This window comes from Erinaceus europaeus, chromosome 16, assembly GCF_950295315.1.
Source record: "Erinaceus europaeus chromosome 16, mEriEur2.1, whole genome shotgun sequence".
In the NCBI taxonomy this organism is placed as follows: domain Eukaryota; kingdom Metazoa; phylum Chordata; class Mammalia; order Eulipotyphla; family Erinaceidae; genus Erinaceus; species Erinaceus europaeus.
In genome coordinates this window covers 31,936,920-31,952,241 of record NC_080177.1, presented here as the reverse complement: position 1 = coordinate 31,952,241, position 15,322 = coordinate 31,936,920, and the positions used below count along the sequence as shown (strand labels likewise).

Below are 15,322 nucleotides of genomic sequence, written 5' to 3'. Positions count from 1 at the left end.
TTCTTTAAACAAACCAAGCCTTGGTATTCATTTTTTCTATATTTATTTACTCCCTTTTGTTGCCCTTGTTGTTTTAGTTATTATTGTTGTTATTGATATCATCGTCGTTGGATAGGACAGAGAGAAATGGATAGAGGAGGGGAAGATAGAGGGGGAGAGAAAGATAGACACCTGCAGACCTGCTTCACTGCCTGTGAAGCGACTCCCCTGCAGGTGGGGAGTTGGGGGCTTGAACCGGGATCCCTACTCTGGTCCTTGCGCTTTGTGCCACCTGCAGTTCACTTTCCAAGCCTTGGTATTCTTTACTAGAGACTTGTCAGGTCCTTCTGACAAGTCTGAAAATTATTGGCTACAATAACCAGAGATACAAGATTGGAATGAAGGATAGACCTATGTGTTGGAGATACATCGTAGAGTTAAACAATTTTAGTCACTCTGAAAATTGTTGGCTATAAATGAGGAGAAGGAGATGGAACCATGGAAAATCAGAGGAAGAGCCTGAAGGGAACATATGGATTTTCAGAATAAGGGGGAAATGCTGAGAGCTCAGTTTCCCTGTGATTGAAATGTGTGTTCCATGGAAACAGGGATATCAGGTTACCATCTACCTGGCATTGTGCCCAGCTCTTAATAGACACTTAATATCTATTTATTTATTGAATCATTCCATGCATGAATAGTTATTCCAATAGCAAAGAGAAAAATTTTAGGAGAATGTAAGCCATCATACAACAATGGAGTAGCCTGAGTTCAGGAAACTGAGAGGAGTGCTGGTAAATCTAGTCAAAAGAAAGCTATTGCTATAAAAGAAATGGCAAAATTACAAGAAAATAGTGTCTTTAGACCTTGCTACTATGTAGAGCATCCGTCATTAATTTTGAGCTATTGATGAGCAGTGTAAAGGCAGTAAGATATGTACATAAAATACACATGGATACAAATCGTGTGTGTGTGTGTGTGTGTTTGTGTGTGTATGTGTGTACATCTTTAGTTTTAGAGTCTTCTGCCCTATTCTGCCTCTTTGATGTCTCTCAAGACTCCCACAGGTTGTGGAGTCTGTGGAACTGTCTTTGGGAGGTTGGCACATAGACAGAAATAATGAGATGCTAGAGATATGCCTCCACTCAACTGCATAATCCAGTTACCACCCTCAGTTTTTCAGTGGCTTTGTTACACATGTGTTTTTTTTCTAGAAATTGCATAAAAATATCAAACCCTATTTTAAATTTGTGACAGCTTTTTAATTCCAGACACACATTTCCTTTGAAAGGGCAAAGCTTTGTGTTACAAAGCCGAGAGATGCTTATTAGCCTGCTCTCTGGATTCTGTAGGTTCATAGATAAAACATCCAACCTTTCTAGTATTTTGAAATGTCATGCCTAACTGCCTCTTAATGAAGATTCATTTATCCTTTTCACACTGTTAAGTATGGTCTATGGGGGAATAGACTTCTCTTAGCCCACATAAATAGAGCCCATTAATGCTAATGGCAGTTTTGCACATGCCTGCAGAGGTGAAAGGCATTTGAAATAACCTACACTTGGACTTTCACAGCCATTTTTTATTTAGCTGCTTAAGATTTCAATGACTCTCTTTTTGCCCCCCCCCAAATACTGTTTGACATTGATTGTAGGAATCTGTTGATGGGCTTGAGGTTATAACTTTAACAGGCATAAGTAATTTTTTTCCTTTGTTTCAGCTGAGAAGTTTTGAGAGTGAAATATTCACAGCCATTAAGAGACCTCCAATTTAATTTCTCACCATGCTTATTCTGTAGTGCACATTAACACCAGAGCACTGAAGAAACTGAATAAATGGACTTGTAGCCATCATATAGATAGTCATGGTGTTGGCCATGGCGTCTCAGGATGCTCAGAACTTCTTTCAACCTTTCTCTTCCTGGATATCTCGGGCTTATGAAGCTCTCCAGCAAGCAGCAGATACATTATCTGCTTTGCTGGTTAACTTAAACAAACAAGACTCTAAAGTGAGTGACAAGCTAGACCAGGATGCTAATCAGATTCAGGAAACTTACTTTGAAGATGAAGAACAAGGCAATGCTTGGAGTGAAGAGGATACAAATTCTTTGTTTCTTGAAGTGGATCATTTCTCCTGTTGTAATAGTGATTTACAGAACTCTGCCCGAAGTTCACGTCCCATACTTAGCCAGCATGCAAAGGAATCATGTTCTATAAAGTCCCAGTGGCCCAATCAGTCCCTTGATGACCAAATGCCAGCACATGTGCTTTCTTCTATTGCTGAGGAAGAGCATCACTTTGAAAAGCAAAGGAGTGGCCTTCAGCACAGCCTTGCCAGCCAGATCTCTGGTACTCTAGAAAACGTTAATGGAAAAAAGCAAGGTAAGCTGGCCAGTAATTATTTTCTCTGGGTTTGTCCCAAAGAACATTTCTGTTTATTTTATTTTTACTTGCTCTAGCTATCACATGAATTTGATTGTTCTTTCTTTTATGCCTTTCTGTATACTGGCTTCTTCTTGAGAAGTATAGTTCTTAGGGATTTTTTCAATATATAAACTATGGAAGGTTTGTATTTGTGTACTCCATATTCCAAAATAATAGTTCTGAGAAAGGAAATGGTGAAAATGTCTATGACTTCTGTTTGAGAAGCCCCATATACATATGGCATGCCTAAAAATATCTCTTAAAATGTTTCTGTTCCACTAGGTTAAAAAATCTCTTGATGTTAGTATATTATTCACTGTGAAATCCTGTGCAAAAAGCCATACTTGTTGCAAAATTTTAGTTGATAACACTCCAAGAACACTTCTGACAGTGTTTCACTGAGATGTAATTGAGATGACAGTAGATAGGAAAATCTTTGAAATAAAACTAGCGTGGTCTTCTTTTAGCCTTCAATGGAAAGGACACATTTAAAATAAACTGCCTATAGAGCTCAGTCAGATCAGAGTGTAGTGGGCCTTCAATTGTTGAATAATGAATATGGTGTGAAAATGGAATTAATTTTGTTAATAGTAGCTATAGTATATTCTGGTATGAATTTTTCATGTTTGTAAAACTTTAAAAAGACTGAAGTAAAGACATTTTATTTGATTGAGGAACAGAGGTACATGGTGTGCAAAAAAAAGTTTTGGGTGTGTATATGATATATGGCTACATTGCATACATAGCCTACACAGATTATTAGCTACTTAGTGTGATGGAAAGACAAACTCATTAATTGTCTTCTTTTTGGAGGAGGGAACATAATTTTCTGGAATAGTTTATAATATTTTCTTCCATATTCAGTGATTCCTTTTAGCTTTTTAAAAATTTTTTTATATTTATTTATTTTCCCTTTTGTTGCCTTTGTTTTTTTATTGTTGTTATAGTTACTATTTTGTTATTATTGATGTCGTCATTGTTAGATAGGACAGAGAGAAATGGAGAGAGGAGGGGAAGAGAGGGGGAGAGAAAGACTCCTGCAAACCTGCTTCACAGCCTGTGAATCGACCCCCCTGCAGGTGGGGAGCTGGGGGCTCCTTATGCTTGTCCTTGCACTTCGCACCACATGCGCTTAACCCACTGCACTATCGCCCTACTTCTGCTTTATCTTTTTAAAAGAGATCTGTTTTATACAGATAAAAAAAGTCTTGGCACAAGAGGACACCCAGTTTTTATAATGTTTTTTGATACTTGTACTAAAATTAGAGTAATATTTTATGCTAGAATAAATTGTTAAAATAAGGTAGGCTGATACTCTCTTTGAATCTGACAATCTATAAATAAATGCAATCTCAAGTCATTGAAATTATCAGTAGAAATAATTCTAGAAATAGTTGGTATACCAATAGAATTGCTGAAGTTTGACTTGACACTTCTGCTTTAGAAAACTCTAGCTAAAATTGGACTGTATTTTAAGTTATTAATGTGAATTTGTCTTAGTATGTCCTAACACTTAATTTTGTCAGTTTTAGATTTGTAACTGTCTAATAGCAATTTGACAATTTTGCTCACTAGTTTATTCACATGATGTTTAATCACTAGACTGTAGCCTCCTAGAAGGAAGGAACTATGGTAAAGGCTAATTTCTGTATCCTTTACATCAAGCCCAGTTTTAGGTACATAATAGGACATCAAATGATAATTCTGAGACAGTATCAAAAGAAGTTAGCAACTCTAAATGCAGATGCCAATATTATTTTCATTTCTCAGTTGAGAAAATTGAAGCTTAAAGAGTTTGAGAATATACCCAAATCTAAATTTAGAAAGATATAGAGTACAGAAAATCTGACTCTAGGATTTACATAAATCAATTTTTCTTTCTTAAATGTATCATTTACATAGAGAAAATCCATCCTACTTAGTGTACAGTTTCATGAGGTTTGAAAAATATTGCCACCGTCAAGGTATGAAACAGTATTATCACTTTGAAAAATTTTTGGCAACAAAAGATTGAAATTTTTAAAAAAAAATGTATTAATGATTTACAAGATTATAAAATAGTATGGGTATAATTCCACTGCAGGCCTCTTAGCTGACCTCTTCTGAACCATCAAAAAATGGAACTCTTTTTTTTTTTTTTAACTCATGCAGTAAATAGAACATGGCTGGTATTTTTTTCCTATTTTTATATGCTGGATTTACTTTTTTTAATTAGTGATTTAATGTTTATTTACAAAATTGTAAGATAATAGAGGAATAATCCCATACAGTTCCCACCACCAGAGTTCTGAGTTCCTATCTTTTCCATTGGAAACTGCTCTCTCAAGGTCACCAACATGAGCTGATTCTGTATCTATCTATATATCTATATATCTATCTATACATTCCCCCATTTTTCATTGGTTCTGCCTTCACTTTCTTTCTAAGTCACCCCTTATTATTAAGTCACTTATTATTACTTCTGGATGTCTTCCCTGTTTTCTTTAAAAATTTTTATTACCTTTTATTTATTTGATAGATACAGTCAGAAATTGAGAGGAGGGGGATAGAAAGGGAAAGTGACAGAGAGACACCTGCAGCATTGATTTACCACTTGTGAAGTTTCCCCCCTGAAGGTGGGGGCTTGAACTTGGGTCCTTGTGCTTTGTAACATGTACAGTCAGCCAAGTGCACCACCACCCAGCCCCATTGTTTCTTCTCTCTCAGATAAGAGAAACAGTGCCTAGCCTCCTCTGGTATTTTCCAGATTCACTTCCCTTTCACTGATGGTATAAAAACATAACTAGTGAGAGTCAGGTGGTAGCGCAGCAGATTAAGCACATGTGGCGCAAATACAAGGACCAGTGTTAAGAATTCTGGTCTGAACCCCTGGCTCCCCACCTGCAGGGGAGTCACTTCACAAGCAGTGAAGTAAGTCTGCAGGTGTCCATCTTTTTTTTTTTTATTTAAGAAAGGATAAATTAACAAAACCATAGGGTAGGAGGGGTACAACTCCACACAATTCCCACCACCCAATCTCCATATCCCACCCCCTCCCCTGATAGTTTTCCCACTCTCTATCCCTCTGGGAGCATGGACCCAGGGTCATTGTGGGTTGCAGAAGGTGGAAGGTCTGGCTTCTGTAATTGCTTCCCCGCTGAACATGGGCGTTGACTGATCGGTCCATACTCCCAGTCTGCCTCTCTCTTTCCCTATTAGGGTGGGTCTCTGGGGAAGCGGAGCTCCAGGACAAGGTGTCCATCTTTCTTGCCTCCTCTCTGTCTTCCCCTCCTCTCTCCATTTCTCTTTGTCCTATCTAACAATAATGACATCAAAACTAAATAAATAAATAACTTAAAAAACAAAACAAAGAACAACAACAACAACAAAAACTCACATAACTAGTATTTCCCTGTGAAGTTTAAAGGCTCTTTGACCCATTCTGTGAGCCTGAAGTATTTTCAACCACTGATTGTTTTTCACATATTTTGATTAGGTATATTAGTCTTGCACATGGTTTTTGTTTTTGGTTTCTAAGTGATTGGAAATGTTTCTCCTTTTCTATAATTTTATGGCACACAAAGACATGCTTGTATTAAATTAGTGTTATTTACTTAGATGCTTGCTAGAATTTTCCAATGAAGCCATCTGATTCTGGACTTACTTTTTGTGGAAAGCATTTGAAATGTTAACTCAAAATTTAAAATATGTATACTGTTATTTCTTAAGTAATCTTGTAGTTTTATTCAAGGATTTTATAATTTCATCTATGTTATTGTGTTTATTAACATATACATTTGTAATATTTAAAAAAACCCTTATTTTATGTGAAATAGATACTTTCACATGAGAGAGAGAGATTGGAGGGGAAGAGAGGGAGAGAGGGAGAGGGAGAGAGAGAGAGAGAGAGAGAGAGAGAACAGAACACCACTCTGATATATACAGTGCGGGGAAATGAACCAAGCCTCTGGCGTGAATGCAGTGTATTCTACCAGCTGAAATATTTCTCTGGTCTCTGTGCTTCTAAAATGTTTATTGTGGAAGGGATGGGATACAGAGCACTGGTGGTGGGAACTGTATCAAATTCAATCTTATTGATCATTATTAAATCAATAATAAAATGTTTATTGTCTTTAATTATGGCCATTTTAATTTTCTAATCATAGTAATTTTTGCCTTTTATTTTTGCAGGGAAGGCATCTGATAGGGTAGAAGATAGTCTGTCTTCAGAGAACCAGTCTCTGATTTCATTAAATTAAAAAATTCTTTTTCAGTTCCTTTATAATGATTAATAAGAAAAAGATATTTATATTTAACTTTATGTCACTTGAAGTACTCTTATTTTAACTTTTCTTGGGCTTACATATTGCTTAATAGTTATTTTTGTTGACTTTTGTCTATTAGAAAATTATTTTTATTATTTAATTTATTTTTATGTCTATTCTCTTTTTTATTAGTGATTTAATATTGATTTACAAAATTACAAGTCAACTAGGGTATAATTCCACACCATTCCCACCACCAGAATTATGAGTTGCCAGTCCCTCTATTGTAAGTTATAGCAATTTTCCTAAGCTTGCAGAAATGGGTTAACTATTATTTCTACAATTATCTGATTGTATTTGTGTATAATTTACTTTTTTTAAAGGTCCATCTTCTCTACCTTTCCAAGTTACACATAGCCCTATTACTACACCCAAGTGTCCCCTTGTTATTCCTCTTTTCTCTCCAGGTCCTGATGGAGTGGGAGTTCAGAGACCTCTAATATTCTTCCTATCACTTACTCCCCACTGGGAGTAGGAATTAGAATTATTTTGGGGGTGCAAAAGGTGGAGGTTCTGGATTCTGTAATTTCTTCTCTGCTGGACATGGGCATTGGCAGGTTAATCCATACCCCCAGCCTGTTTCTATCTTTCTAGTGAGGTAGTGGTCTGGAGAGGTGAAGTTCCCAGACATATTGGTGAGGTTCTCTGCCCAGAGATGTCAGGATGGAATCATGGTAGCATCTGCAACTTGGTGGCTGAAAGGTGGTAAGATACAAAACAAGACAAAATAGTTATTGAATAGAAACCAAAAATTTATGAACAGAGCAGATGAGAAATGGGGTCTTAGGGTGGAAGTAAGCTAGGAAATCCATTTTAGGTATGTTCTTAGGGGCCCACGGCTATCGTACTTTTTACTTGAGTTTGATAACTAATGTGAAGTTCAATAAAAAATATTGTTTGAGAAGATGGTGTCAGAGTACAAAGCTATAAAGTTGGATTAGGGCAGAGTGTAGCTCCCACTCTTAAAAAAAAATCTATGAGTAAAATTAACTGTTTTCCCTCATCCACCTGACTCAAGACCCATATTGATATTTATATTTATCACAGGAAACTTTGTGACCTCTGAGTCCCTATTGGAAGCACTGCAGGTTGTACTCATTTCAGGACCAGTCTTCCTCAAGTGGCAGGGCAGGATACCAAAGCCTCCCTTTAGAGACTGGAGCAGTCTCTTCCACTGCTGCTTTATGGTGAAGGCAAGGTCTTGGGAAGGCCTGCAAGAGGGCTTATGATGATGTTACTGGAGGAAGTGACCAGTGATGGGGAAAGAGACATCCATTAGAGGTCTAGGACCATCATATTTGTGTGGGAATCCAAGCATTCCCTAACTAGGGCCCCGGATGATAAGGTGGTGTGATATTGACCATAAAGACCATTATTAAGTGGGCCAGGCCCTTGTCGTTATCCAACTTTTGTAGTCCTCTCTTTATCTGATGACCTTAAATGTTCTCCCGGTTGTTTCAGCATTGAGTGTCATTTGTTGAACCCAACCAGAATTATGTTTTGGGGATCTATCTTCTTTGGGCCTTTCTGCTAGTTTGCCAAGCTAATTTCCTCCAAGTCTAAATGGTCAGAGAATTTATGATGCCTTATTTAGGCATTTCTACTAGGATTCCAGGTTTATTAGGTCTAAATCTAATCACGGAAGACTATTGAGCACTTTCTCTTTGAGTAATATAATTGCCACTTGCTTATGGATACATGTATACCTATACCCAGTACCCTAAACCCTAGCTTATATCTAATATCTGTAACTTTGTTAGATAATGTACCATCTAACATGGAAGTTATTCTACTTTTTAAAATAAATTTTGTGTAGTTATAGACTTTTGAACTGAAATTTATTTTCTTTCAGCAGTTGAAAATTTCCATTCTACTGTCATATGGTTTGGATAGTTTCCATATGAGATGTATGTTACAATTCTTACTTTTGGTTCCTCTATACATACTATTTTTTCCTCCAGATGTCTTTATGATTTTGTCTTTATATTTGGTTTTCAGCAGCATGTGTCTAGGGATTTGGATTTGTGTGTATGTAATTGTATGATGTATTAGCATGTGTGTGTGTGCTCTATGGCACGTTTTTGTTGTTCTTTGACTTCTTATGTAGTTTAGTGATTTCTATTACTTTGGGGGGGAAATTTAGCCATTATCTCTTCAAATATTTTTTGTTCCTCCTTCTGATATTCTCATTACATAAACATTATTCCAGATGATCTCATTCCATAGTTATTGAATATTCTTTCTTATTTCACTTTTTTTCCCTTTGTATTTCAGGTTGAGTATTTGCCTCTAAAGGAATATTTGTCAAATTTATTTTATTAATTATTTTTTTTGCTGCTTCAAGTCTGGTGAAGTCCCATGTCTTAAGAAAGATCTCATCAGATTGAAGGAGTTGGGAGGTTGACATCTCAGGGTTGGTGTCTCTGGCAACCATCTGAATACCAAGTCAGTAACAGTAAAATGTGGCATGGCGCACTGGTAGTGGTGATTTAGGTGAAGTCAACAAAGGCAGTATGACAGTAAGGGATCAGAGAGAAGAAACATCAAGAAATATGAGCATAGTCCTAGGTGAAATTAAGATATTAAAGAGAAAAGGAAGAGCTCCTGTAGTCATAGAAATACTTTAAAATAGCAATATTTTATTATTATAACCAAATTATCTGGGTATTTGTTTTTCTAGGAAAATTCAGTGATTAGGATCTACTATAATATACTTGATCATATTATGCTTTGTGTGCTTTATGGGTATCTATTAATCACTATATCTTTTTTCTTCATTTCTTTATTGGGAATTAAATTTTACATTTTTACATTTGACAGTAAATACAACATAATGGGTTGTACATGCATAACATTTCTCAGATTTCCATATAACAATACTACCTCCTACTACTTTTGCTGTCATCCTTCCTGGACCTGTATTCTCCCCCACCCATGCACCCAACCCAGAGTCTTCTACTTTGGTGCAATACGCCAATTCCAGTTCAGGTTCTATTTGTGTTTTCTCTTCTGATTTTGTTTTTCAACTTCTACCAGAGAGTAATATCATCCCATATTCATCCTTCTGTTTCTGACTTATTTCACTTAACATGAATTTTTCAAGGTCCATCCAAGATCAGCTGAAAATAATGAAGTCATCATTTTTTATAGCTGAGTGAGTAGTATTCCATTGTATATATATATATACCACAACTTGCTCAGCCACTCATCTGTTGTTGGACACCTGAGTTGCTTCCAGTTTTTGGCTATTACAAATTGTGCTGCTGAGAACACATGTGTACACAGATCTTTTTGGATGGGTGTGTTGGGTTCCTTAGGATATATCCCCAGGAAAGGAATGGCAGGATCATAGGGTATGTCCATTTCTAGCCTTGTGAGAGTTCTCCAGACTGCTCTCCACAGAGGTTGGACCAATTGACATTCCCACCAGCAGTGTAGGAGGGTTCCTTTGACCTCACAACCTCTCCAGCATTTGCTGCTGTTACCTATTCTTATGTATGACATTCTCACAGGAGTGAAGTGGTATCTCATTATTATCTTTTTTTGCATTTCTCTGACAATCAAAGAGTTAGAACATTTTTTAATTCGTCTCTTAGCCATTTGGATCTCTTCTGTGGTGAATATTCTGTCCACGACATCTCCCCATGTTTGGATAGGGTTATTTGTTTTCTTTTTGTTGAGTTTGGAAAGCTCTTTATATATTTTTGTTATTACCCTCTTGTCTGATGTGTGGCATATAAAGATCTTCTCCATTCTGTGAGGGGTCTCTTGGTTTGGGTAGTGGTTTCTTTTGCTGTGCAGAAGCTTGTTAGATTGATATAGTCCCATAGGTTTATACTTGCCTTAGTCTTCTTTGTAATTGGATTTGTTTCATTGAAGATGTCTTTAAAATTCACGAGGAAAAAAGTTCTGCCAATATTTTCCTCTATGTATCTGATAGTTTCTAGTCTAACATCTAAGTCCTTGATCCACTTGGAATTTAATTTTGTATTTGGTGAAATATAGTGGTTCAGTTTCATTCTTCTGCATGTTTCAACCCATTGTTTCCAAAACCATTTGCTGAAGATACTCTGGTTTCCCCCTTTAATAGTCTGGGCACCTTTTTCAAAGATTAGATGTCCATAGGTATGGGGACTTACTAATGGGGTCTCAATTCTATTCCACTGGTCAGTGTGTCTATTCATGTTCAAGTACCAAGCAGTTTTGATGACAACGGTCCTATAATACAATTTGAGATCTGGGAGTGTGATGCCTCCAGTTCTGTTCTTTATTCTCAAGATTGTTTTGGCAATTCTAGGTCTTTTCTGGTTCCAGATAAACATTTGTAGCACTTATTCTGTTCTCCTAAAAATGTGGTTGGGGATAGCATTAAATTTGTAGATGGCTCTGGGTAGTATATTCATTTTGATTATGTTAATTCTTCCAACCCATGAACATGGAATATCTTTCCACTTCTTTATGTCTTTGTCAATTTCCTTGAGTAGTGACTCATAATTTTCAGTATATAAGTCTTTGACTTCTTTGGTTAGGTTTATTCCTAGATATCTGATTGTTTTTGTTGCTATTGTGAAAGAAATAGATTTCTGGTCTTCAACGTCTTCTAACTTAGTGTTTGCATAGAAGAAAGCCACTGAATTTTGAATGTTAATTTTGTAGCCTGACACCTTACTGTATTGCCTGATGATATCCAAAAGATAATTGCTGGATTCCTTAGGTTTTTCTAGGTATACTATCATGTCATCTGGATATAGGGAGAGTTTGACTTCTCTTCCAATCTGTATGCCTTTAATTTCTTGCTCCTGCCTGATTGCTATGGCAAGAATTTCCAACACTTTGTGAATAGTAATGGTGATAGTGGGCAGCCATGTCTAGTACCTGGTCTGAGGGGAAATGCTTCCAGTTTTTCATCACTGAGTATGATGTTGGCTGTAGGTTTGCTATATATAGATTCCACTACCTTCAAGAATTTTCCATCTATTCCCATTTTTGTAGTGTTTTGATCATAAAGAGATGTTGTATTTTTTCAAATGCTTTCTCTGCATCTGTGGATATGACCATGTGGTTTTTGGTCTTGTTTTTGTTAATGTGGTAGATCATGTTGATTGATTTACATATGTTAAACCAACCTTACATGCCTGGGATAAACCCCACTTGGTCATGATGAACAATCTTTTTAATATACTGCTGTATCTGGTTGGTTAGAATTTTGTTCAATATATTATTTTTTTATTTAAGAAAGGAGACATTAACAAAATCATAGGATGGGAAGGTTACAACTCCACACAATTCCCGCCACCCAATCTCCATATCCCATCCCCTCCCCAATAGCTTTCCCATTCTCTATCCCTCTGGGAGCATGGACTCAGGGTCGTTATGGTTTGCAGAAGGTGGAAGGTCCTTTCCCGCTGAACATAGGTGTTGACTGGTTGATCCATATTCCCAGTCTGCCTCTCTCTTTCCCTAGTAGGATGAGTCTCTGGGGAAGCAGAACTCCAGGATACATTGGTGGGGTCTTCAGTCCAGGGAAGCCTGGCTGGCATCCTGATGGCATCTAGAACCTGGTGGCAGAAAAGAGAGTTAACATACAAAGCCAAACAAATTGTTGAAGAATCATGGACCCAAAGGTTGGAATAGTGGAGAGGAACAGTTGGGGGGGTTTCACTGCAAAATCTAGTGTACTACTGCTTTCAGGTATATATTTGCCCTAGTTTATGGATATGTGTGAACATATGCTCTATCTCCTTGAACCTGGTCTATATCTAGGTTTTGGGATTTTGTTCGGAAGTGAACCACCTGGGATGGAATTAGAGAATACTATGAAAGGAAATACTCACCTGACTGATGAAGCTGAAGGGTTGTCATTCCACACCTGAAGTATCTGGACACAGTCTGAAATGAAGCATGCTGGTGTGGCACTTGTTGCATTGATTAGGTTGCAATCAGCGGATGCAATATTATTTGATAAGATTTGGGAGAAGCATACGGGAAAGTGGGCCCTACCCTAGGGTCCCAAGACTGGGGGAAGTTTAGTCTGTATAGTGGAAATGTGAGGTTCCTGCCTCTTACGGTTCAAGAAGATAATGGATAGTTATTGTTATCATCACATTATTTGATAATTGCGTTAACTTTGAAAAGTCCCTTTATTAGACAAACAGTCAATTTCCCCCCACTCATATTAATTAAATAGTGATTTTTATTACTACAATTTAATAGGTATGTACATAAACACCATTCCCATCACCAAAAGATTGTGTCCCATCCCACCAACCCAACCACACCCCACCCCACCGTCAAAAGGAAGCCCTATGTCCACCCTCCCCCTCACCAGAGGGTTTTTACCTTGGTGCCCTACTTTCAATTTAGTCAGATCCTGCTTTTAGTTTCCCTTTCTGATTTTCTTTCTCAACTTCTGTTGATGAGTGGGATCATCCTATTCTCATCTTTATCTTTCTGACTTAGCTCACTTAACATAATTCCTTCTAGCTCTGACCAAGATGGGTCAGAGAAGTTGAGTTCATTGTTATTAGTAGCTGCATAGTATTCCATTGTGTATATATACCACGGCTTTCTCAGCCACTCATCGGTTGTTGGGCACCTGGGTTGCTCCAAGATTTTAGCTATTATGAATTGTACTGCTATGACATAGGAGTACACACCTCTTTTTGGTTGGGTCTTATGGAGTCCTTGGGGTACATATCCAGGAGAGGAATTACTGGGTCATATGGAAGGTCCATGTCTAGCCTTATGAGAGTTCTCCAGACTGCTCTCCACAGAGGATGGACCAATTGACATTCCCACCAGCAGTGCAAAAGGGTTCCTATGTCCCCACAGCTTCTCCAGCATTTGTTGCTGCTGTCCTTTTTGATGTATGCCATTCTTACAGGAGTGAGGTGGTATCTCAGTGTTGTCTTTATTTGCATCTCTCTGACAATCAGCGCCCTGGAACAGTTTTTCGTATGTATGTTAGCCTTTTGGATCTCCTCTGAAGTGAATGTCTTGTTCATATTCTCTGCCCATTTTTGGATGGGGTCATTTGCTTTTTTGGTTCTAAGTTTATTGAGCTCTTTGTATTTTGGTGATTAGTTTCTTGTCTGGTGTATGGCATATGAAGATCTTCTCCCATTATGTGAGGGGACTCTTTGTTTGTGTGATAGTTTCTTTGGCTGTGCAGAAGCTTTTCAATTTGATGTAGTCCCATTGGTTTGTTTCTGCTTTAGTCTTCCTTGCAATTGGGTTTGTTTCATCAAGAATGCCCTTGAGGTTTAGGTGGGAAAGTGCTTCACCAATGTTTACCTCTAGGTATTTGATAGTTTCCGGTCTAACATCCAGGTCCTTGATCCATTTGGAGTTGATTTTTGTTTCTGGTGAGATAAGGTGGTTCAATTTCATTCTTCTGCATGTTTCAACCCAGTTTTCCCAACACCATTTATTGAAGAGAGCCTCCTGCTTCCATTTAATACTTTGGGCCCCCTTATCAAAGATTAGATGTCCATAGGTGTGGGGATTTATTTCTGGGCTTTCAATTCTGTTCCACTGGTCTGTGTGCCTATTTTTGTTCCAGTACCATGCTGTTTTGATGATGATGGCTTTATAATAAAGTTTGAGATCTTTTGAGTGTGATGCCTCCATTTCTGTTTATTTTCGTCAAGATGGTTTTGGCAATTCTAGGTGTTTTCAGGTTCCAGATAAATGATTGTAGTGTTTTTTCTATTCTCTTAAAGAATCTTGGTGGAACTTTGATATGTTTCGCATTAAATTTGTATATGGCTCTAGGGAGAATATTCATTTTGATGATATTTATTCTCCTGATCCATCAGCATGGATGTCTGCATTGCTTGGTATCAGTTTCTATTTCCTTGAATAGTGACTCATAGTTTTCAGTCTACAAGTCTTTCACTTATTTGTTCAGCTTTACTCTTAGTTATTGTATTGATGTTGCTGAAACAGTAAATGGGAGTGATTTCTGGATGTCTTCTTCTTCATGTTTAGTGTTTGCATAAAGAAATGCCACTGTTTTTTGTACACTGATTTTGCAGCCTGACACCTTGCTATATTGCCTAATAATTTCCAGTAGTTTTCTGCTGGATTCTTTAGGTTTCTCTATGTATACTATCATATCATCTGCAAATAGTGAGAGCTTGACTTCTTCCCTTGCAATCTGTATTCCTTTGATTCCTTTCTCTTGCCTGATTGCTATGGTAAGAACTTCCAATACTATGTTGAAGAATAATGGTGACAGTGGACAGCCCTATCTAGTCCCCAATCTGAGGGGGAATGCTTTCAGCTTCTGTCCTTTGAGTATGATGTTGGCTATAGGTTTGCTATATATAGATTTCACTATCTTGAGGAATTTCCCATCTATTCCCATTTTTTGTAGAATTTTGAGCATGAATGGGTGTTGGATTTTGTCAAGGCTTTCTCTGCATCTATTGAGATAATCATGTGGTTTTTGGCTTTGCTTTTATTGATGTGGTAAATGACATTGATTAACTTATGGATGTTGAACCAGCATTACATTCCTAGGATGAATCCCACTTGGTCATGATGAACAATCTTTTTGATGTGCTGTTGTATCCGGTTGGCTAAGATCTTGTTTAATATTTTGGCATTTATATT

General features: G+C 37.4%; 1 protein-coding gene across 1 annotated transcript in view; it reads left to right on the top strand.

Moving 5' to 3' along the window:
- SYT16 (synaptotagmin 16) overlaps positions 1-15,322 on the top strand; it is a 219,494-nt gene that overhangs the window by 38,767 nt on the left and 165,405 nt on the right. The window contains exon 2 of the mRNA XM_060174868.1: positions 1,700-2,360. Within this exon, the coding sequence (XP_060030851.1) occupies positions 1,844-2,360 (517 nt within the window). The 5' untranslated portion in view covers positions 1,700-1,843. The remainder of the gene's footprint in view (positions 1-1,699; positions 2,361-15,322) is intronic.